This window comes from Eulemur rufifrons, chromosome 7 (assembly GCF_041146395.1).
Source record: "Eulemur rufifrons isolate Redbay chromosome 7, OSU_ERuf_1, whole genome shotgun sequence".
In the NCBI taxonomy this organism is placed as follows: domain Eukaryota; kingdom Metazoa; phylum Chordata; class Mammalia; order Primates; family Lemuridae; genus Eulemur; species Eulemur rufifrons.
In genome coordinates, this window is record NC_090989.1 from 199604950 (window position 1) to 199628609 (window position 23660).

The window sequence follows — 23660 nt, forward strand, 5'->3', positions numbered from 1 at the left end:
CCCTCCTGCCTGCCCAGGAGCACAAAGTCTGTAACAGGCCTCTGGTCCTCCTTCCTGTTTCATCTTCTTTCCCTTCTCCTCCTTCTCTCCCCCTCTACTCTGCTCTCTCCTTTTCCTCCTCTTCCTTTTCTCCCGTTTTCTCCGTGCTCCCCAAAGCGTCTGTGGCTGTTTCTGTGTTCACTCAATCGTGGCCTTTGCTTTTCATAGCTAATTGAAAATCTGGCAACTTCCTGAGGATTCTTCTGTTCGAACACTTCGCATGTTTTATTTTATTTATTCACACAAAAGGGGCAAATCCGTGTGCCGAGTAGCGGTGAGTGGGGGGCCGGGTCCACTGAGATCTGCCGGCCGCTGGTGTGGAAAGGCGCAGCTCCCAGCCCAGGGCGGCACCGCGCACGGGCAGAGGCCTCTGCGCGCCGGAGGGGCAGAGCGCAGAGCGCACGAAGCAGGCGCGGGAGGACAGGGCTGAAAAGCAAGAGGAAGCCCCCCAAAAATGCTGCCAGGCGCCAGGCGCCAGGCGCTAACCTAAAAGTCGGTCAGTTCCAAACGGAAGTGGTCGTGATCAGGATAATGATAATGATAGTATCATTATTGTCAGCGCGGCCAGGCGCCGGCCCAAGCCCAGCCCGCGGACCCGGTCGGAACCTGCCCCGCTGGGTCCTGGGTGCCCGTCGTCTGTACCTGGAGCTCGCCCGACGGGCGCAGGGTCTAGAGGCCGCCGGGGACAGGGGCCGAGGCACGATCCGGGCCCCAAAGGGACTGCGGGGAGAGGGCTGGAGGCCAGCCAGGCCAAGGGACGGTGGTGCGCCGGGAGACCAAGGTGGGGAGGGCGGGAGACGTGCGGGGCGTGGGAACGGGGCGGGGGCGGGGCAGAGGGGGCGGCGAGGTGGGCGGGAGTGGGGGCGGCAAGGGGAGGGTCAGAGCGCGGGGCCCCGCCCCCGCGGGCCGCTGGAAAAGTTTGCGCTCCGACTCGGTCTGGCAGAGGCTGAGGAAGCCGCTCCCGGGGGCAGAGGACAGGAACCCGGCGTGGAGCGCGGAAGCAGGACGAGCCCAAGCGGTACCCTGGACCCGAGAACGACCTCCCGAGCCTTGAGACTGCGGGGCCTCCCAGCCCAGCTGGCATCTGAGAGGAGGAAGGGGCGTCCCGGCACCGCCGCGCGCCACTTGCCAGGATGCCAGTGGCACCAGTGTCCTTACCAGACGGAGGTGAGCTGGCGAGACTGGGTTGGGGGCGCGCGGCCGCCGAGCCTGGGATGGGTGGGCTGGAACCCACTGGGCCCACTTTTCCGACAAAATTCCAACCAGTCCCGGCGCGACAGTGACCTGGGCGCGCCGGCGCGCTGCTGCCGACAGCGTTCCACATCAGCACCCCCTCCCCCAGGCCATACACGCCGGTGTCCCAGCCACCGCAGGGGCAGAAGGGGACGGTTCCTTGTTAACTACATTTGGAGCGGTTGAAACGAGCTGGATCCGAATAACCTGCATGAAAGTGAAGAGGCTCCTCATGGAGAAGTTCCATCAGTCATTTTCCTTGAACAATTAAAAAGTTAGGCGCCTTCCCTGGACCAGGGCCTGGGGACGCTGGCGATGGAGGGAGGGCTGTGATCGTCCGTCTGGAAATATTCTTTTAGCTTATATCCATCACAAAATTCCATTTTTTCCTTCCATGTCTCAAATAAGACGATTCGGGCTATCAGAATCAGGGCTCTAAGACAAAGTCCCCACAATGCAATAATGAGGATCTCACAGAAAATAGGTACAATATGTTGCGTTCATTACTTGATCCTAAACCCTAGGGAAGGGGTTTCGGCCAATCGCTGAGTCTCGGAATAGTCTCTCTCTCTGTCTCTGACTCTCTCTCCTGACTTTCTTGGCTTCGGACACTCCTAATGGCATATTTCTTTGCGGTATTTTTATATTTAGATATGAGACGGACTTCTTGTTGGACTTTTAAAGGAAACACACTTTGTTTTGAACATTACAATATAAAATGGGCAGCAGCACTAACAGAGGCTCTTCTTCAACATTACTTCTAAAATAGAAGGCCCACCCTGTACATGGTGCCCACTCCTAGTGGAGCTTCCAGACTCCAGCATCTTTCTAAAATCTGGACTTTAGAAATCACATTGGATGTGATCACATGCTCATAAGGCAGGGTTAGGAAAAATGTAATTTCTAGACAGTACAAGGAAAAGATTATGTTCGCAGGTATATGACTAACCAGGGTGTGTGCGTGTGTGTGTGTGTGTGTGTGTGTGTTGCTTGAGGAGCTGTGGAAGTGTCCAGATCTGTACAGTTTCTTATTTAATTGATGCAGAGCTCAATGCTAGGATGAATAATTTTGTTGTATAGACGAATCACACATGGGGTTTTTTAAATCAGTAAATATTAACTTTGGGCCCCTTAAGTCACTCCTGTCGTCTGACACTGGAGATACAAACTGCAAATCTAGCCTTTAAGAGCTAAAATAGAGAAAAGAATGATTTCTCAACCAGTTTTCATCATTGAAAATGCTGTTTTCCTCATTATGATTGTGAATTTTTAAAGTGCATGGCTCTCATAATTTTCCAGTATATGCAGATGGCAGAAACTACCATAAAGCTGTAGAAGCAGCTTTATGTGTTGACCTGATGACCTTGTTTCTCAAAATTCAGGAATTGATTTTCCTCTTTATGGAAATTATGACACTAAAGTGATTCCACAGTATCCCTTTCATCTTCTTCAGTACTTATAATGTATGTATATGTTTTTATTACAAAAAATTGAGAATTTGAGCATGCCACAATCTTGAAAACTTTGGGGTTGCCGTGTTATAAAACCTCTTCGTACTGTTTCTCAAGTGCTGCCAAAGCCAGGGAGCCTCCCTGAAGCAGTGAGTTTACAGGAGCTGGAAGAAGGGTGCCGTGGGTCTGCGGTCCCCGACCCCTGGGCCCGGTCCTGCCATCAACACCTGAGTGCCCCCCCCCCCCCGACCCCGGTCTGTGAACCGCTGCTGTGGATCCCAGGAGCCTTTCTATTTCTTCCCATTTGGCTTCATAATTCCTTTCTTATCAATTTTGGAGCCATTTCATTATATTCCTTTGCCATATATTTTCTGTTGAATTAGTTGCCTTAAGATTTAGAATTAATTGCCTTAAGATTTTCCTTAAGCTTTTGGAGATAATACAATATTTGAAAAAAAGAAAAAGAATGTACGAGTGGAATCCTATCTAGTCTCAGTGATACATTTCATTTGCTATTATTGTTAAAGCTACTGGGCAAAAAGTCTCCTTCCTTTTTTCCCACATCCCATTTTTGAGGAATTGAAGCTGTGTCTATAAGAGACAAGGAAACGGGCCAGTTGGGTCGACTCAGTGAAAGGCTTGCGCAGCAGAGAGTGTGGTGCCCACTGAGTGGATGTTCACCGCCAGCAAGCCGCACTGGTGTCAGGCGGCCCGGTGAGCTGGAGCAAGTCCTGAGTCAGTCAGCCATGCTCTTTGGCCTTGAAGGTGCCACTCCATTTTCTGGCTTCAAAATTTTCCAAATATTTCAGTAAAGCACCCACAATGGCATTCCACCATTTTGCTAGCACAGTAGCTAGAAGCAATTTGTCTCTAAAGCATTCCAGAGAAGGTCTTGTCACCCCCTAGGTAAAGAACATGTGGCAGGGTAGCAGGTCCCCAAAGAGCTTATCTTTAACATGGCGTCCCAGAATCAGATAACGCAGACAACCAGTCCAGCCCGGCCTGGCTTCTTCCAAGGCCTGCAACTAAGGACAAATGACACCAGCTCCTGCCTGCCTCAGTTTCCTCCAGTGTACTTTCAGAAGGCAGATGGTGCTGTGGGGACTCTGTGTGATACATCCAAAATGCAAGGTGGCACACATGCTCTGTCCCCGAGTGAGACCACCGCTTTGGGAAAGGATGGGAGAGACCTCAGAACTCTTGGACAGGACACATCGTATTTGCATATGCCTTTAGCTAGCTCATGGAACCTATTTCTACAAACCTGTATTCATACTGTGGAAATCTTGATAGTCATTCAGTCCTGTGCCCTTATGAAGAACAAGTAGAGTAGAGAAAGTTGGAAAAGCCTGGTTGAAAGGCAAAGAGGTAGAAAACCTCTTGTATCAGACACACTTTCCTCCGCATAAACAAGTCTGGAAGCCCAGCAGGGCGTTCATGGAGGTCGATGCCCGAGGTTCCTGCAGCACAGCCTCAATATCTGGGGTTCCCTGGCCTGCCCAGGTCTGTCACAGCATCCAAGCCTCATTTTCAAGGAAGGACTTGCAGAAAAGCCACTGGGAAGCAGGAAGCCCTACCAGGGAAGCACATTCCCTTCCATGCTCTAAAGAGGAAAAGGGGGAAAGATGTCAAGCCTTTACCTGGTTCATGTGTGACGGTTGTTATTTCACGGGGAGCTCTGTTAACAGGCCAAGCGTGTCAGGCTGTGTGTGTGAAGCACGCATTTTGGGATGGACTAGCTCCAAAGGCAGAGTGAGGTCACCCAAGAAACCCAGAGCAGGGGAAAATACTCATTAGAGAAAGAATTTTGCCGGAGCCGTGAAATGGCCAGCTCATTATTTCCTTTCTAAATTCTTTTGCATGAAAAAAAATTCTTGCTTTCCAAGAAATTTTGCTTGTTGGCAAATGCTTGATGTTTTAATTCAGTTTGGAGGATGAACTAGTTAATTTTCCTGGGAAGACATGTGTTTTGAAAATACAGCATCCTGTGTCTGACCAGGAGAAATGTCTCACCATCTTATTGTGCTTTTCTTTTATGCCAAGAAGAGGGGAGAGAGAGAGAGAGAGAGAGAAGACACGCCGACTTTGTGGAAATATTTTCTTTCTTTTTTTTCTTTTTCTTCTTTTTATAGTTTGTTTATTTTTCAAAGTGACATGTGTAGAGAAAGTGAGTGGCTGGTGCAGAGAGCACATCTGGAATCCATCCGGCTCCTCTCCTGGGCTCGCTCCTCCCCCAGCGGATGCGCCACCTTGGAGTGGGGAAAGGTCGGTAGCCCGACCTTGGCAGGGTCTCACTTAGGGTCATTCCCCCACTGAGTCATCTTCCAGAAGGTGTCATGTTCCTTCTCGGCTAAAAGAAAAGGTGTTGGTGTTAAAATGCTTTGAGTAGGCTGGATGACCCCAGCTTGGTGAGGATGAAATGGAAACTCTTGGGTAAACAGGGTCTTTATTGAGTACAAGTAGGGGAAGCTCAGACATGAGCAGTGTCTCTCATTAAAGAAGAAAGGACTGGAGATGCAGACATTCAAATACTTAAGCCCCTGGAAGAGCTGGGGGTGGGCATCTGCCTGGATTGTGGGGAAATGAGTGCTGTGCAGAGAATCTGCCTTGGGGTGGGCTGCGGCAGCCCCGCGGCTGTGTTGGTTAGAAGACCACCACTAATGAGAAAGAATGTCTCTGCGGCGCCTTCTGTAATGTTTCCCAGTTTTCTGAGTATGTTCAAAACTCGTCTACACAGAGCCACATTTCTCAACATCAGCTTTATTTCTCAGTATTGAGGTGGAAACTAAGCAGCGATCAAATGTACAATGTCACTGCCAGCTCCAGACACTTAGCTTTTGGAATAAAGCAAACTGTGAGCACTAATACTGAGTTATGTGAGCGTTAGTACTCTGTGAGGGGCCCCTGCTCCCAGAGACACCAGCTCTGCAGGGTGGACTTGCGGGGCGCTTTGAGCACACACTGCCCAGGAAGGCCAGCACCTCTGAGTCACGCTTACAGCCCAGCCTGGACAGCAACACATTGCTCAGAAATCAGTGGTGGCCCTGCAGAAATGTGAGCAGGTATTCACCGAGAACATCCTCAACCAATCCTAGCCTGGCTACCTGACAATTACCAACACATGGGCCATGGAAGAAATGACCCCACGACTACAAACAAGAACGGATGGAGAGGATGCGTCCGTCCACACTAGAGTGAGAGCAAGGAGAAGGACTATTCAGCACCATGTGCATCTCTGTGCACGGCTCACACGAGTGCCATGGCATGAGAACGGCACCAGACACGGTTGTATCCTACAGGGTTACATTGATGCCAAGGTCAGAAACAGACTGCATTCATCTGGGGAGAGTACCTAGCCCAGGTCACTGTCACACTTGGGAGTGGGCCCATCCTGGCCCGTTGCTGCCCTGGGTGTGGTCTCACTGACCTCTCTGTGGTGGGGCAGGCTGGCCTCCCAGGCCTGCTGGTGCCCCCAGTGCCCGGCACTCGTGCAGTGACCGGCAGAGACGGTACCCGTAAGCCAGAAAGGCCGATGCTGCCCCTCACCCCCAGCAGGGCTCGCTGACTGCGGGAGACTCAGGTGGGGTGGGGGCTGAGCTTTCTTCTGGCAAACTCTGTGGCTGTGGCTGGCAACCCTCAGGAGTGGAGGGGAAACCTGCCCTCAAGCTGGTTTTGACCGTGTGCAGCAACACTTAGATGCATCCAAAATCAATCTGGCCTTTGGCCCAGCACTTAACTCTCAGGGTGGGGCCTGCTTTGTAAATGTTGATAATCCAGAGAAAATGAGCTTTACAGTCCAAGGAGAGCTGGGTATCTTCCAGTTCTGCACAATCAGAGAATCACATTTAACAAAAGATGTTCAGGAAAAATATGTCCCTTGAGTGATGAATATCTAATTGAGGGAAATGATAAATCAAGTGTTAATGGGAGAGTATGTTTGCCCTCAAGATTCACAGTTTTGATGGGTATTCTTATACTAGTTTATTGTGGTTATTTTATTGCTGGTTATTAGTTTTTAATTGTTTCTTTGTTTTTTGCTCTGCTCGATTGTCTATGGGCCTGTGCAGGAGCCGTGGGTCTATCCACCCTCTGCTCTCCACCCGGGAGCAAGTCTGGGTCTGGCCGTTGTGAGGAGACTGGCTTCCCTCCCCCCCCACACTGTGTGGGGGACGTTCGGAGGAGCCAGGAGTGTGTGAAATGGTGGCATAGGGTTGTCACGGGAGAAACTGAGGCACAGGAGCCAAGCCAAGTCAGCGCAAGACCAGTGTACACTATGTCAACATATTGATATTACCTGAAAGGACAAGGAACAGGAGCTGTACCTAAATCTCCACCTGAGCCTCAGAAGGGGCCTTGGGCGTCGTTGGCATTGAAACCATGGCCTGTCTGCAGCTTGTCGGTTCTGGAAGTGGATATCCCGGAGATGTTGCAAGAAAAACTCGGACACTGTGGTCTCATGGACGTGGGGGCACATGAAGGCCCCTCCAGCAGGGCAGCGGGTGAGGCTCCCCGGCTGCTGTGGGAGACTCCCGAGGCGTCGGCACTGGGCGCCGACTCCCCTGTCCTGCCTTTGCTCTGCTCCTTTTCCGGGAAGAAGGATGCACGTTCACGGCAGTCCTATGGGAAATGGCTGAGCCCTCAAGTGCCGCTGTGGGCACTGTGCATGGAAATAGCGATTCTCCTGTCACAGATAAGCAATAGTAAAGGGCACAGCATCGTTTGAGCCCCTATTAATGTGCAGGATGCTGGGAAAGATACTGTGAACCTGGCTGTGTTGGCGAGGCTATGAGGTAAGGCCCTCCAGGCCAGGCGTCCGGTGATAATGGGTGTACCGTCAGTGCGCAGGAAATGTCAGCTGATTGTAGTTCTACTCTCAAAAAGAGAGTTTGCAATTTCTTTTCAAAAGTAGAATTCAGCCTTAGAGAAAAGTCACCCAGGGCTGGAATGATTCCAGAAAATGTTACAGAGCAGGTAAAGTTTGACTTGGGGCTTGCAGGATGGACAGGGTTTAAATAAAAAGTAGGAGGGGAGGCGTGGGAGGGGGCTGGTGGGAAAGCTGCCCACTGGACTGTCCACCTCCAGGAGAACCTGCAGACGAGGTGGGGCCTCAGTGCAGGTGGGTGGGGAGACAGGCAGGGCTGGGGTGGTGGTCCCCAGTCAGGGGAGGCAGGCCAGTCCCTGTGCTGCCTGCCATGGCTCATGAGTGGGGGCCAGACCTGGGCAGGCCACCCCGTGCATTGTCAGCCCAGACTCAGAACCGCTTTCCCTTTCTGGAGTTAGCACAGGGCCTTGGCCGACATATGAAGGTTCCTGCCAGCACTCAGCATTCCAGCTGACCTTGGCCCAGCCCTGATGATCTCAGACAGCTCTCACGGAGGGGGTGGAGAAGGGTCAGGGGACAGTTCCAGGCAGAGCATGGACAGACGTCAGCTCAGATGGGGTTTCCAGAACCACCAACACCTCGAAGCTCCAGGACTCCGGAAGAAATCTCTGCAAAAAAGCAATGGGCCATCTCAGAAAATCCAAGAGCCCCAGACTGATGTAGGGAGGGAATGAAGTCATGGGTGGCTGAGGCTGTCACACCCCAAAGTGCAGAGCCCATGTCATTGGCAAGGGGTCCGTGTGTCTCTGAATCAAATTTAGGGCTATGGCTTAAACATTATGAAAGTAAAAACTCTCCACTGGATACAGACAGTGGGCTTCTTTAAATTAACCTCATTTGATCTTAATTAGATATCTAAATACTCAAATAATTTTAAGTTAAAGTACATGAGTCCACCAAATTCTACCTTGATAGGTTGGGTATGCTTTATCATTGACATCACGGGAGGCCGATCAATGTTGCCACTGGGGTTGGGGAAAGTGTGCAGGGCCTGGTGGAAGGATAAGAATTCACAGCCACAGAGAGCCTCTGCTGGGCTCACCACCTTCCCTCTCTCTGTTCTCCCTAACTTGCTGTCCCTGTTGGCCAGCATGAATAGATTCATTCATATCTGGACATTCAGACCTCTGAATTTTAAGCCAAACTCAAAGACCATGTGACTTTCATTGTCTTCCCTTTCTTCCTTTAACCTCAGTGGAAGGGGGTCCCGTTTTTACAGGTTTGCATTGTTTCCTCACCCAGCTCTGGACTCAGCTGCCTGCACATGCCGTGGCCACACGGGCAGTGCTCAGCCTGTGCGGCTCTTCCTTCTGTGGCCAAGTGGTCAGAGCCCAGGGCTCTCTCCTGGGCAGACCTACAGCCCTTCTAGACCCGATTTCTGGAGCTGGTTCCTGCCCCAGGGGAGGCTGTCTGGGAAGAGCGGGGTTCTTCCCACATCACCCCAGAACTCATCAGGGAGGTTTCGGAAATTGGGTGGGCCTCAGTCAGATTCCATCCTGTTTTTTTGTCCTGAGAAAATCCTGTTTCTCTCTGGGTAAGTGGAGATAAAGTTCCCCAAGCTCCCATGTGGTAGAAGAGGACTAACTGGCCGGCGTTTCCTAGTGCCCTGAGATTTCGTGATGGAGGCTTTATCTGGGTGGTGTGTCCCCGTTACATGATTAAATGCTTGGGGCACTGGATTTTCCTTCCCAGCAGCTCCAGCCACCACACGGCTTCCCGTGACTTCCCTCGGTCACTAGGAACTTGGCCTGTGTTTAAAGACCTCTCTGCAGCCCCGACCTGACGAGCCATCCGAGTGCTTCAGCAGTGCCTTTCCCCCACAGCGCTGCCGGCCTCTTCGTGGAGACTGCCCTGTCAACGTCTGCCCCTCCGTTTATCTTTTTGCAGAAGGCTGTTTTCAACACCCTTGCTGGAGCGCTCAGCACTGACGCCGGAGCCTCAGTCCGCGTTTCCTTGCGATGAACGCTCCTCGGGCGCCCTCTTGTGGACATCGGAGCTAGAGCCGGTGAATGCCAAGCGATGGCAACCGCCCTCCCGCCGCGCCCCGCGCCGGCCCGCGGGAACGAGACCCTGCAGGAGCATTACAACTACGTGGGCAAGCTGGCTGGCAGGCTGAAGGAGGCCCCTGAGGGCAGCACGCTCACCACCGTCCTCTTCTTGGTCATCTGCAGCTTCATCGTCCTGGAGAACCTAATGGTTCTGATTGCCATCTGGAAAAACAATAAATTTCACAACCGCATGTACTTTTTCATCGGCAACCTGGCTCTCTGCGACCTGCTGGCTGGCATCGCTTACACGGTCAACATTCTGATGTCTGGCAAGAAGACGTTCAGCCTGTCTCCAACGGTCTGGTTCCTACGGGAGGGCAGCATGTTCGTGGCCCTGGGGGCGTCCACCTGCAGCTTGCTGGCCATTGCTATCGAACGGCACTTGACGATGATCAAGATGAGGCCTTATGATGCCAACAAGAAGCACCGAGTCTTCCTTCTTATCGGGATGTGCTGGCTCATTGCGTTTTCGCTGGGTGCCTTGCCCATCCTGGGCTGGAACTGCCTGCACAACCTCCCTGACTGCTCCACCATCCTGCCGCTCTACTCCAAGAGGTACATCGCCTTCTGCATCAGCATCTTCACGGCCATCCTGCTGACCATCGTGGTCCTCTACGCTCGCATCTATTTCCTGGTGAAGTCCAGCAGCCGCAAGGTGGCCAACCACAACAACTCCGAGCGGTCCATGGCCTTGCTGCGTACCGTGGTGATTGTCGTGAGTGTGTTCATCGCCTGCTGGTCCCCACTCTTCATCCTCTTCCTCATCGACGTGGCCTGCAGGGTGAAGGCGTGCCCTGTGCTGTTCAAGGCCCAGTGGTTCATCGTGCTGGCTGTGGTCAACTCCGCCATGAATCCTGTCATCTACACGCTGGCCAGCAAGGAGATGCGACGCGCCTTCTTCCGCCTCGTCTGCAGCTGCCTGGTCAGGGGCCCAGGGGCCCGCGCCTCGCCCACCCAGCCTGCTCTCGACCCGAGCAGAAGCAAATCGAGCAGCAGCAACAATAGCAGCCACTCCCCGAAGGTCAGGGAGGACCTGCCCCACGCAGCCACCTCGTCCTGCATCATTGACAGAAGCCAAACGCTCCAGAATGGGATCCTCTGCAAGTGACATGTCCACGCGCCCGCCCTGCAGCTATGTTCTTGCAGATCGCATGCGTCCCTTCCACGTGGGCCCTTCAAGAGTGTGACTTGGGAGAGCTGCTTCACTGTGCCCAAGGCCTGCCCAGCGTGGAGCCTCCTAAGGAGCAGACCCCAGGACTCTGCAGCCCATTGCAGTGTGGACTCTGCCTTGTCCGTCCTGGGCAGCAGAGTCTTCTGAATGCATGAAGCTGCTGATGTCATCTGCCGCCTGCCACTGAAGCTGGGACACCGCTCTCTGTTCCCAGACAGGGGAGGTCATGGGCTGCACACGTATGTTTCTCAGTGTGCCTCTGGATGATGTCTGGATAACTTCACACTACATTTATTGTGCACAGAATGGATGCCTGTATAGCCTACATTTCTATGTTCCACAGTTTGTGTTCTGAGTGTGTGCTGTGTGGCACCTACATGAAGTCTCAATATACCACACAGTTATGTGACAGGTTATACAAGGGTGTTCTGACAGAACCCCCAGGTACAAAGATATGGTTGTGACTTAAGTGGACATGCTGTTCCCAGTCTTCTCAGACTGACATGAAGTCTTGTGTTAAGCAAGTTTTTAAAGGCCCAAATTCTCAAAAAGGGCACCTCTGAGGCTGGGCCCAGTTGTGTGGGTCTGACCCAAACGAGCCCTGTGTTTCTTCAGTCATGTGTCCCTGCATCATTTTAAGCACATCCCAAAGCCAAATCACATGGTAGTTTTGGGGGTTCTGCAAATTCCTGAGAAGCCAGCCAAGATCTCCCAGAGGCCTGTGCCCCCAGACCAGCCACAGAAAGAAGCCGCGAAGGCAAAGCGGGAGCAGGCAGCCGGCCTGGCTCACCTTCCCACGTCACGGGCTGGTGGCCTGCTTCCCGTGACAGAGGGTGTCCCTGCAATGAGGAGAGGTACACAGACAGCACTTTGATTCCACATCAGAAAAGCACCAAGTCAGAAATCCTTCATAGTGTCACAGCGGAGTAGCAGTTCCATGGCTTCCTGAGAGCTAGAAGCAACTGCAGCTAGTGAGAGTGTCCAGTTGTCAGGCTGGGAGTGTGACCTGGCAGCGCACGCAGCCACCGTGACTGTGACAGTGTCCAGTTGTCAGGCTGGGAGTGTGACCTGGCAGCGCACGCAGCCACCGTGACTGTGACGGTGTCCAGTTGTCAGGCTGGGAGGTGTGACCTGGCAGTGCACGCAGCCACCGTGACTGTGACAGTGTCCAGTTGTCAGGCTGGGAGGTGTGACCTGGCAGTGCACGCAGCCACCGTGACTGTGACAGTGTCCAGTTGTCAGGCTGGGAGTGTGACCTGGCAGTGCACGCAGCCACCGTGACTGTGACAGTGTCCGGTTGTCAGGCTGGGAGTGTGACCTGGCAGCACACGCAGCCACCGTGACTGTGACAGTGTCCAGTTGTCAGGCTGGGAGTGTGACCTGGCAGCACACGCAGCCACCGTGACTGTGACAGTGTCCGGTTGTCAGGCTGGGAGTGTGACCTGGCAGTTTATGCTTCTTCAAAGAGAGGTATTGAATCATAACCACATGATACTGTAATTTAACTTTTCAACGTAAGTTGAACCTGTATCACCCTGTTTACCTTATAAAAGGATTACTTAAAAGACATTTTTGTACATGTTCTTCCCCAAGGATTCTACATCCAATACAAATAGATGAAAAGTAAACATGTTTGTAGAGCTATGATAAGTGCACAGCTTTTGTATTGAGGTCTTTATAAGAATAAGAATGAAAATAACCAACCTTCAAAAGGATTCTTACTTGGGTGAAACTCACTTCAAAATCCCCTAAAGTCTTTTAGGTTGAATGAGAATTTTGCCTGAGTAAAACTTAAAAGACTAATCTTAACACACTAACTTTTTCTGAGAGAAGTCGATGCTTGTTTGTTATCTGATGCAAGTCGCTGTTATCGAGGAACATGCCCAGGCGTTCTGGGTGACCTCCACGGACTGACCAAAGACTTTTCTAATTTTTTGTCACTGATGAGATAAAACCTATTTGTAAGATGTTCATTAGGGGTGTTTTGTGTTGCCTTCTCCACATCCCTGAAAAGTAGCTTATCGCCTTATCAAATAGCATGAGATAAGACATTATCTCATGGGCATTTCTAGAAGAGTAAAACATTAAGGTACTGGGTTAAGAAAAAGCAAAAGCATCTGGGAGCCAGAATGTTTGGTATTGCATTTCCATGACTAGAACTTTATGTCATAGTTGTGAGCGGCTTTGGGGGCTTTGATCTCTCTGTTGCTGACGTTAGTAACACTTTGTTCCATACCCGGATGCCCCAGCATCTTCCAGCATCATCTGTTAGCCCTTCTAGGGAGCCCACACGCACCATTCCCACTAGGAGGTATTGATGTTTGCGGTGTGACATAAGGCTCCTTTGAGATAACACAAGACTTTTAAGCAATCTGAATGTAAAATATACCAAAAATGTAATTGTGCTCATTTGATATATGCAAAAACTAGCCACCTTTGATAGCAACAGGCACATGCCTAACTAGCTGGGCAGCTGGAGATAATTTAGCAGCTAAGTGTTTCAGAGCCCTAACCCTGAAGTTTGGAAACAGATGATCTTATACACCACAGCAGAGAAACTACGTGTAAGATCTCTTTTCAGTTAGTAACCTTTATTATCTCCAATGTATGTTTGTTAAAAAATAAAAATAAAAACCACTCTTGGGAGTCCACGTGGTGGGATTGTGCTATCGTTTTCCCACTCCCCCCGCCCCGGCAGCGTGCGAAGTTGGGGGCTTGCCTCTCACCGGGTACCTGTGTCTCTCAGCATTTTGGAAATTAAACCACATGTAGAACCCCAAATAGCCTTTTCGCCTTCTACTTCCCCACTACCATAGATGGTATCTTAATGACCCTTTGCCGCACTGGGCGCCATCTACACAGTTTTGATAGACCACACTGTTTTGAGGAAGGGAACTGGACAGCCCTTTGACAGGGAGAACATGGTGACACCCATGGCAGCCACAGCGCAACCCACAGAGATGGGACATCGGGCTCTGCTCCACTGGCTGCTGTTTATGCAACGGGAGAGAAGTGACCAGAAGCAGCCCTTGTACTCTAGCTTCCTCTCATACGAGTGGTCAGTGTTAGCCTCTCTGTCCTGTGTCCTGCATAAAGAGGAGGCCAGCGTTCGGCATAACTGTCCTTGTGGTGACACTTGTTACAACTGGTGATGAAATGCCTCCGACACAACCAAGGACCACAGCCTTCTGGGGCAGCTGTCCCCCTCCGGTTCACCCGAGGGGGACGAGGTGCCTCATCTAGATCACAGCCCCAGGGATGCTTCTGCCAAGAGGCCATTTTCATTGCCCAGCCTTGACGGATGGACTGAGGCCTTGCTGTGACTGTTTTTAAAGAAGTCTCCTGGGGAACACCTGAGAATACTTAATTTCTAGGGAAAAGTTCCAAGCTCCCCTCCTCTCCTTTGTGAGGCAGTATAAGATCCATCATCCAAATGAAAGAGACTTTTCACAATAGCCTTTATTGCCAGCAGACTTACATTTATAGTTATTTAAACAATTAACTATTTAGAAAATGGTTGTTTCTCTCAACCCTTGAGCCATAGCTATTCTGCATTGGTAAGAGCCTTTCACAGAAATGTAACAAGGTGCATTTTATAGAAAACATCTAATTGAATGACCAATTCCATGCTTTTAAATTGTATCTACAAGTGCAAAACCTCAATACCCAAATGTTTTTAGTATCTAAGTCAAATATCCAAAGGGTTTGCTACATGATCAGAAATGCACACACCACTATTCTGATAATAAAGGCACATTTTCCAATAACCAGTTATAACGAGAAGTGCAGCATTACCTAAACTGGGTGTGTCATCTTCCACTCATGGGTCACAGTGACGACACGATGCTATGTGATACTCCACTTGGCGATCCCAGAAGCGCAAGGATGCACCAGACGCATCACAAGGGCTCATAATTGGAAACCACAGCGTTTCCTGAAGGAGTGAAGGGCCTCACCGGATCACTGCAGGGGAAGAGGGAACTTAAGCCAATTCTCTTCACCTACTGGATTGTCAATTCTCCAAAAGGTTGGCCGAATTACTTAAGTTTTATCATTTTTCACAGAGCAAAGATTAGAAAACTTGATGTGAGTTCTGTATTTCCACTCCTCCGGGATGTCCAAAAGGCCAAGTCTGTTCCAATATCAAAGTAGAAAGTGGTGAATTGGCAATAGGCCAAGACACAGAACATTACAGCCATTCTTTCTGTTTCACAAAAGTTAATGGAAACAAAATTTTCAAATAATATTCATTTATCAATATGTATAGTTTGCCATCCAAATGTTTTTTAAAGAGTAATAAATATGTCATTATTACACATTAACTTTACATAGAGTTGTCTCCTAATCCTGGGATTTAAACACCAAATGTTTAATTCTGAATACGAAGAAACATTCACATACTTAATTTTACAATATTCTGGAACAAGTTATATTCAAAAGTCAAATGAACAGAGAATATTTCACTTGCAACCAACACACAGTTATTACAAAAAAAGGTAACTCAATGTTCAAAGATGGGTTTGTCCATTAATTTCTGCTTTATTAATTGTCACTTGATTTTGGTGGTTAGAAACTTTGGTTGTGGTAAAATGTCTACATGAGTGAGAATTCATGACCTCAAAAGCTCGGGACTAGAGCATTCACTCTCCGTGTGCATGTTTTTCTACCTACAGCATTTCAAGGTAAGAACAAAACAGAAAGTTAAAATTGTAAGAGATTTTATTTCTAGTGCTTTCTTCAGTGAGAACAGTTCTTCTAGCCCTGGAGAAGGAGCTTGTGTGTTTGGGGCCTGAGGGATTCATGTATTCAGGGCATCCGTGGCAGCAGGGAGGAGGAAAGAAGGCAGGCCGGGAGCATCTCCCACCCACTCTAGCATCCCTGCTGACACTGGCGACTTTTCTGCCCCGTCCTGAGCCTTCCTCGCTCTCCTCTGCCCCCTCTGACACTCAGCACCGGACTCCTGCTCTGCAGACCCTGCACAGCGTCCCCAGACAGACCTGGGTGCTCCACCCTTGCCGATCCTATGGAACTCGGACGCACCAGTACTGTAAGGCTTGCCACACTCCAACACGCTTGCGTGTGTATGTGTGCATTTCCTACTAGATTGTAAACTCGGGCAGAAACCTTGTATGTTCACTTCTCTGTCCCATGAGCCCAGTACAGGGCCTGCCACATACGACTAATGCACAAATGCGGCCAAGGTTGGTTAGAAAAGCTGGGCCGCTGCACCCAGTGTATGCAGCTATACCTGGAACACAACACTGGAGCCCCAAAGCACCTCACTACGAAGACAGCCTCCTCTGCCACACCTTCCCTTCCTCCTTCCCCGCCACACTCTGCCAGATGCAGGTCCTCCTTCTCCCTTCTTCTTACCTTTATCCTGCCCCCACCCTCTTCTTTCCCTGTCTTCCCCCACTGGCTCCTCTGTCATTTCCACAGTGGACGCCCCCAAGCCCTGCTGCCTCATGTTCCTGCTCTCTTTGTGCTGGGATCCCACACCTGCAGCAGCCAGGACCCTCCTCCATGGTGGATCCCACTGCCTGCCAATCGCCAAACGCTTAACATTTGTTTGACTTTCTAGTTGTCGTCAGTTACAAAACCAAAGCCCAGGGCAGAGTCCCAAGGTGCATAGCACAGAGCAAATCTGTGTGAGTACTCAGAGAGAAATGCAGATCCCTTTTAGTCGATGTAAGTATATGCATGTATGTATGTACATATGCAATTCACATTCACAAGTCCTGGTATAAAGTTGCAATTTTTCTGGCTGCTATAAAATGTGCCAGTTTTAAAAGTGTGCATTTGTTGCTTGCAAACTTATAAATATGTATAAACCCCATTATAAATAAATTGTAGCTGGCAGATGGCATTTGAGCTGCCAGCAACGGTTGCATGGAGTTATAAATGCTTATTAATTCTCCACTTTTAAATTCACAGCATGGGCCCTGAGATCTATGACATGAAGTAGTATGAAAACATAATCATAAATTAGAGGGGAAAAAGTCATCAATAAGAAACAGGTAAGGGCTGGAAACAGACTCCAGACCGGCCGCACCAGCATCACCTCTCGATTTATTTGAAATGCAAACTCTCAGGCCAGTTCCAGGCCTCTGGAGTCAGGAACTGGGGGGTGCGCAGGGCTGTGATCTGTGTCTGAGCCAGCCTGATGCTGGCCTTTCGCTCACGTCTGCTCATCACCAGCGCCTGTCTCTCTGCACAGCACTTTCCTTGCTTAGGAAGTGTGTCAGATGTGCACAGGGCAAGTTAGAAATTCTTCCCAGAAACAGCCTCCCACCAATGACAGACTGGTGGATGAATACCCTGGCTTTCTCCCCTCTCTGCTGAACTGACTCTGAGGTGTGTTCAGCCCTGTCTCCCGGGTTCCCTAGTGGGAGTAAGCCCCAGTGGTCCACACCACGGTAACTGGCTTGCTAACGTACTCCTTCCTTACAGCTGTCTCCCCTGCTTCCCATCGTCACCCAGGTAAATGACATACACTGGGAGCCTCTCCCGGGTCCCCTGGAGGAACACAGCTAAGATAGAGGAAATAGAAATACTGCTTCTTCCCTCTGAAAACTCAGGGCTTTATGCATTTGGAGACGGAGCACAGATGTAAACCCCGAGAGAGAGGCATACTTTGCCATTTTCTCCGGGGTGAAGGACTTTAGTGAGTCCTGTGCTGTTTCTGAGATTCATCCTCAGCACGTCACATGGCTCCAGTTCCCTCAGCTGAAGAATGGGGGCCCCTCCAGCTGGACTATTTTATAAGGCTCCCCTCCTTGCCATCCCATATGTAGCTTACACTTCTCGGTTGGCCATATGTTCCAGGAATCGTGCTTATCCACTGTGTCTTTCTTGGAACTCACTGTGAAAGTTCCACTGGAGAACTGGAGTATCACTCTGAAACCTGCTGCAAAGAGCCATCTGGGTCCTGCAGTGATCTCTTTGCAACCTTCCCACAACCCCCCACCCCACTAGCAGTCCTGCTCCACAGAAGGGGATTTATGGATGGCGCACAAACGCGGACCAGCGAGAGGACCGATGGGCACTCCGGGAATGAGGACCCCCAGGAGATAACTGTCCTGGTGCTCCACACATGTCTCTCGGCCCCCAGCACTCTCTGGCGGTGGCCGGTGCACAACCCTGGGTGTGGAGCAAGCCGAGGCTCAGAGACATCAGCAACTGGCCCCTCATTCCGGGTGTGCCCGAGCTGAGGCTGAACGGAGCAGTGCCCCTGATGCTGGCACTGCCTGGGGAGGCCTGTGGTCCGAGGCTTCTGCCTGGCTCAGCCCAACAGGAAGGAAATGTGTGATTGCCTTCATGTGGCGACCAGTTCAGAGGAAATGAGGACCAGGGTGTCCGACTTAAAGCACTGCTTATATAAAGGAGCCACCCCAGTATCTGATGCTACCGGAAAGGAAATCTTCATTTCAGGCACTGGGGCCACCTTCAGAACCCCAGGGTGGGCACAGAGGCTGGATATACATGTTCACTGTGCGCCTCGGCACGTGGGCACCTTTGGGTCCACCCTCCCCCGGGACCTGTCCCCTCTTCTAAGCCAGGCCTTCCCCTCCACACATGCCTCATCACTTCCTGCCTTCGTTTGAAATGATCCACGACCCCCTCTACCACCAGGAGACCCTCAATGACACCACATTTGACCCAATCAGGCCTTTGTCCATCTGTCCCAACATCTGAGGTGGCCTTAAATGGAACACTTGCTCATCAAGGCTGAGCAGGCACCCAGCTTCTGGCCCCTCGAACATACCATGGAAAGCCCCAGCAGTGGCAGCTGAAGGTCAGGGTTTCAGGTTGAGTCGGTCTGACTGGTGCGTATGGGACCGCCCACCTGATTCCACAGGGAGCCCCTGGGTGGTCAAAGTGACTCAAAACACAGTGAGCGCCCCCCTCAGAGGTGGGCAGGTGTCTCCAGGGCCAGCCTGCAAGAGCAGAGAGGGGCTGTTTTAAGATTGCCAGCCCTGCCTGGCACTCCCAGCAGATACGGAGTTCTGGGTTGAATGTGGGGTGCCCATGGGAGGGGCAGCAGGGCCCAGGGTGGCCCAGCACAGCCCGCAGTGACCATGCCCTGGAGCTCTGAACCCCTGGAGCACATGGCACAGTGCCGTTCTGCGACGCCCCGGCCGAGACACAGTCTGAGCAACCATGGGGAAGAGGGGCCCAGGTTGGGCAGGGAGGAGGCCCCATTGCATTTGCCTCGGAATCCTGAGCTCCAAGCACGAGCTGGCGCACAGGAGAGCTTGGGAAACTTGAAGTGAGCAGAATAGCTCTCCAGCCAGATGACTGCATGGCCCCCAAGCAAGGTGCGGCACCCACTGAGCCTCAATTTCCCCATGTGTGAAGTGAGGCTCACAGGAGTGGCCCATCACACAGTGCCTGAAGGAAGAACTGAGATAAACCCATGTGCATTCTAACACCCTTTACAACTGGAAAGGAATTAGAAAATCGCTGCCATCCACCTGATGGCTAAAAGGAGTGCCAATTTTTTCACTGGCACTGTTCCAGTGTAAGCAATCTTGTAATAGGAGCTTAAAATATGCATTTTGAATTAATATTGAAAAGAGAAATTTGACCCCAATACTTTTAATTTTCTAAATTGATTCTCATGCAAAAAAATATTTTCTGTGTGTATATTGCTTATCACCATCAAAATAAACTTCACAGCAGAGAGTTACTAAAATCATGGATTACCATTTCTTAAAGCCCCCGGAGAGGAAAGATAAAGTAGATCAGCCATTACGGTGCTCATGGCTCTTAACTTTCATTACTTACTTTGCTAGTGTTCCTTAACATTAGCATTTTGGCCTTGCACACGTGGAGAATGAAAGAATGTTGAAAGAAGGTCATTTTCTACATTTCTCTATGTAGCATACACTCACACACAGGAGGGGCAGACCTGTATGTGTGTCTCCAGGGCTACAGGCCTCCCAGGGGACACGAGAACAGGGCAGCTGTCAGAGCCCCTGACCACACTGTCGCACGGCAGGAGCCTGGCCCAGCATGCCTGCTCAGCCCCGCTGCTTCTGGAGAACTGGGAGCCGTATCCGCCCTGAAGCTGGTTGGGGAAGCAGCAGGGCGGTCTAGTTCAGGTCAGGCTCTGCGGAGTTCTGCTCCACTGCAGAACACCCTGGAACGCTGACTTGGATTTCAGAGGACCTGCAGAGGGCAAACCTCCAAAGAAGGCTACACATGAAGGCTGGGACCTGTTTTGACCCATCCTCACCTGTCAGCCCTACCCTGTCCTCCCATCTGGCCACACACACCCCCAAAGCAGAAATGGGTTCACACCCTTAGCATTAGAATGCCACATAATTATTAATCACTAGATGTTTGAAAGTCTCCCCTTAAAGCATCACATTTATCACCATCCAACTCTAACTTGGAGCATCTCTCCGTTCAGCCGGCCGGGGTGCGTACCCTGCGGGCCTCACAGGGACACGAACCAAGGCTGTAGCACCCTGAGGAGGTGCCGACGAATGAATGGATCCACCTATCTTTTACAAGATATCTGTCAAATCACAGGGCAGTCTCAACCCATGTATTTTTAAAAAGTTACAAACATTGCCATCTCCTAACCCTGAATGACCCACCAGGACACGACAGTGCTTTATCTGGAAGGGAGGGAGCGAAGACACAGTGTGGCGTGGGGCGACACCCTCTGTGTGGAGGCCCGCGGGAGGACAGCAGGCATTTCTCCCTCCATCAGTCCAGAGGTGGAACCGCAAATGGAGTCCAGTGACTCCTGAGCCCCAGACCGAGCTTCTGGCACGCGAGGACCCAGGCCCGTCAGCCGGTGCCCGCGTCTCCGGGCCTGGACTCCGAGGACGGTGCTGTGCCTGCCTCAGTGGGGCCCTCACACAGGCCTCTTCCCGCCGCACAGAGGGAGACGGCAGATTCTACTGCAGCTGCCACCGGAGGCCCGTAGCTCGTCTGCCTGCCAGAGGATGTATAAACCGAGAATTTTCCTCGATTACGCTCTAGAGGCACTCATTTTGTCATCTCATGGATGAGAGCAAGGGAAGCATTTGTCAATGGAGACCTTGGCTGGCGAGGCTCATCTTGTGCCATATTTGGCATAAAGCGAATTCCCAAGTGCCCCGGCACCCCAGGATCCAAGGTGACGGGCTCCGTGCTCAGCACGACCCGGGACGCGGGCGTGCCGCCTGCTCTGTAGCGAAGCTGCGGAGAGTCGTCTGGCGCCGGAAACCCCCAGCGCGCGGCGTGCGACGCGGGGAGCACGGGAGGCACCGCCGGCACCGCCGGGAAGACGCCCAGCCCCGCCAGCAAACACAGGGCCAGCGTCCCGTAGCGCTTTAAGCGCCGCGCTAGACATCCTCGGGCAGCGTGTTGCCTTATTCTAGTTCCACTCTGTGTTTATCCCCCCGCCGCCTCTCTTCCCCCTTTGAATTGTGCTTGGTAGGTAAAACTGCAGGTTACACCTTCCTACTGGAATTTCCTGGTGGAAAGAGTCAGTTGAATTAAATTTTTGCCTGGACAACTACAGTCAAACTTTTTTTTCATTAAAAACATACAGCACAGAACATTAGTCTTACATCTTTCTTAGTCTTAAAAAATATAAATATAGAGGGATAATTTGTACAGGATATATAGGTATGTACACCTTTAATATGCATATGAGAAACCTGGAATAAGTTTATGAAACTTGACCTTGAAAGAAGCCTTCCTTTTGGGGCTTTTGAAAACAGCTCTGAGCCACAGGCAGCTGCCCCAGTTCCTGCAGCCCTGACCGATGTCCCCAGGTCCTCCTGACCTGGCGCGGTGTCGGGAGAGGCGCTGGCCGGGTCACTGCTTCCTCTCCACCGGCTGCTGGAGGCACAGCTCGCTCCCGGCAGACACGATGGGCAGGTTGCTGTCCAGGTGGTGGTTGATGAGGTGGCTGATGCTGTCGAAGACTCTGTCCTTGGTCCGGATCTGTGAAGGAAGGAAGGAAAGGTTAAACACATCCCACAGACAGAAAAGAGAACACGCTTTGCTCAGACTCAGTCCAGCCATCTGAATTGGCTCAGAAGGAGAGAAGAAGGGGACCAGGGACTGCCCAGGCTAACCACATCCGGAGGGGCCTCCACCTTCAGCAACCAGGGCCACCTCACCTCTCTGTCCTGCTCCCTCCCTGCCCCTCTTAGAATCGCTCCCAGAATCCTCTGTCCAGCGTCCTGCACAGCCCACACCAGGGTCTTCAGGCTTCTGTGCCCCGCCCACCTCCAGGCCTCTGCACGGCCAACCCCTGGCCCAGAATGTGCTTCTACCTGGGAACCCAGCTCAGCCTCCGGCGTGATGCCAGCACCTCCAGGCAGCCTCCCTTCCTTCCCCCAGCCTAAGGCTGGCATCCAGCATCCAGGCCTGCTCAGGGCTCCCACCAGGAGCAACCCCAACTGTTCCACATGGGAGCTCCAGGGAGGGTGAGCCAGGCTGGGGCAAAGGAGCAGTGCTCCATGACCCTGGGCTTCCGGTTCCAGAGCCCAGCACAGTGCCTGCCCCACAGAATTTTCCCGAATAAATGAGTGCTGGGGTGGGGGGAGGCAATGCTCTGCCCTGCCTCCTGGCCCGCGCCATGGCCCCTGGGGACCATCAGCCACCTTCACCCTGAGCTGGTACACTCATGGTGTAGACCACACTTGAAGAGGGTGGAGTGAGCCTGTCAGGAGCAGTTTCTAAAAGAGTTCTAGAAATAATCCCCTGGGACTTGTTCCTTAAGGAGTGGGAGATGGGGTAGGGAGCAAATGCCTGGCTAGACCCATTCACTCTCACGGGTCACCTGAGGGCCACCTGAGTGCCCTGACCTCACTCTCTAGCTTTAGGGATTCCCTTTCCATCAGCATTCACCTGAGTTCCCAGGAGCCCCGGCTCCCGTGGGGTGACCAGCTCTCCCCGCCCTCCTACAGGGACTCCCTAGAGGATGTCCACTTTCCTTCTCACTATTTGTCCCAATGTTTTCTTTTCCCCAAATTCTTAATGTCACTCCGGCCTCCCCTAATGTGGCTACTCTTTTCTCTCCCCTTCCATCAACCCACCAGTGGGACATCAATCTCTGGGCCTTCAGCCCCATTCCCACTCCCACCCCAAATCTACGATCCAGGTGTGCGTATTGGACATCCCTGCCCAAGGCGCTCTGAGAGGCTCTCAGCATCTGCTTAGGGCTCTACCAATTGGCACCTGGAGGCAAGAGCAGAAGCTTTGAAATTAGGATGTTCTCCTCCTGCGGGAGCCCACCCCACCTGTCTCTGTAAGCACCAGAGAGGAGGGAGCTCCAGGCCCCAGGTCCCCTGACTCTTGGCATTAAGCCTCACGAAGGAGGTAATCTGTTGGGCAAGTTCAGAAAGGAGTCTTTTCGAAGACTTCCCAGTTCTCCTTCCATTGAGGTTAATTCTCCTGGGGCTCCTTAGAATTCCTGACCAGGAAAGACACCCTGTGTGACTCAAGCAGGAAAGTTACTTAGAAGAAAGGGGAACCCAGGAACTCAGCTTAAGACCTGTATTGTTGGGGTGTTGCCTGGACTTTCACTCCTTATTCCCATGTCTTAATGATGAACACTTATGTAAGTTCTGGGGGAGTCCGGGCAGATGAAGAAGGTTTTATGATAGGAAAGTGTCTGGCACAGCAGTCTCAACCTGAGCTCATGTCCCAATTGCCTGAGGAGCTTTCAGTCACCCGGAATCCAGGGCCCAGCCCAGGCAGGGTCATCAGGAGCTGGGAAGTGGGGCCCAGACCCGAGGGTGTCTCAGGCTCCCCCAGGGATTCCAACATACTGCCAAAGCTGAGAACCACCAGTTAGCCTCTTTGCAGTTCCTAGCTGGCCAACA

At 51.6% G+C, this 23660-nt stretch overlaps 3 protein-coding genes across 3 annotated transcripts in view; 2 read left to right on the plus strand and 1 right to left on the minus strand.

Moving 5' to 3' along the window:
- The first annotated feature begins 256 nt into the window (after positions 1 to 256).
- On the plus strand, positions 257 to 12140 carry S1PR3 (sphingosine-1-phosphate receptor 3). Its single transcript, XM_069474009.1, has 3 exons — positions 257 to 313; positions 983 to 1206; positions 9493 to 12140. Exon 3 carries the CDS (start codon positions 9625 to 9627, stop codon positions 10759 to 10761), a length of 1137 nt encoding a protein of 378 aa, XP_069330110.1. The 5' UTR covers positions 257 to 313; positions 983 to 1206; positions 9493 to 9624; the 3' UTR covers positions 10762 to 12140.
- A 3866-nt stretch (positions 12141 to 16006) lies between these two features.
- LOC138385900 (uncharacterized) lies at positions 16007 to 16644 on the plus strand. Its single transcript, XM_069472086.1, is given in 4 exon segments — positions 16007 to 16025; positions 16168 to 16254; positions 16257 to 16502; positions 16505 to 16644. Coding segments are annotated over 4 exon segments (492 nt in total).
- Positions 16645 to 21642: 4998 nt separating this feature from the next.
- SHC3 (SHC adaptor protein 3) overlaps positions 21643 to 23660 on the minus strand; it is a 155947-nt gene continuing 153929 nt past the window's right edge. The window contains exon 12 of the mRNA XM_069474010.1: positions 21643 to 21771. Within this exon, the coding sequence (XP_069330111.1) occupies positions 21643 to 21771 (129 nt within the window). The remainder of the gene's footprint in view (positions 21772 to 23660) is intronic.

Excerpts from the sequence above, each read along its gene's own strand:
- S1PR3 (XM_069474009.1), top strand. The coding sequence starts at position 9,625 with ATGGCAACCGCCCTCCCGCCGCGCCCCGCGCCGGCCCGCGGGAACGAG.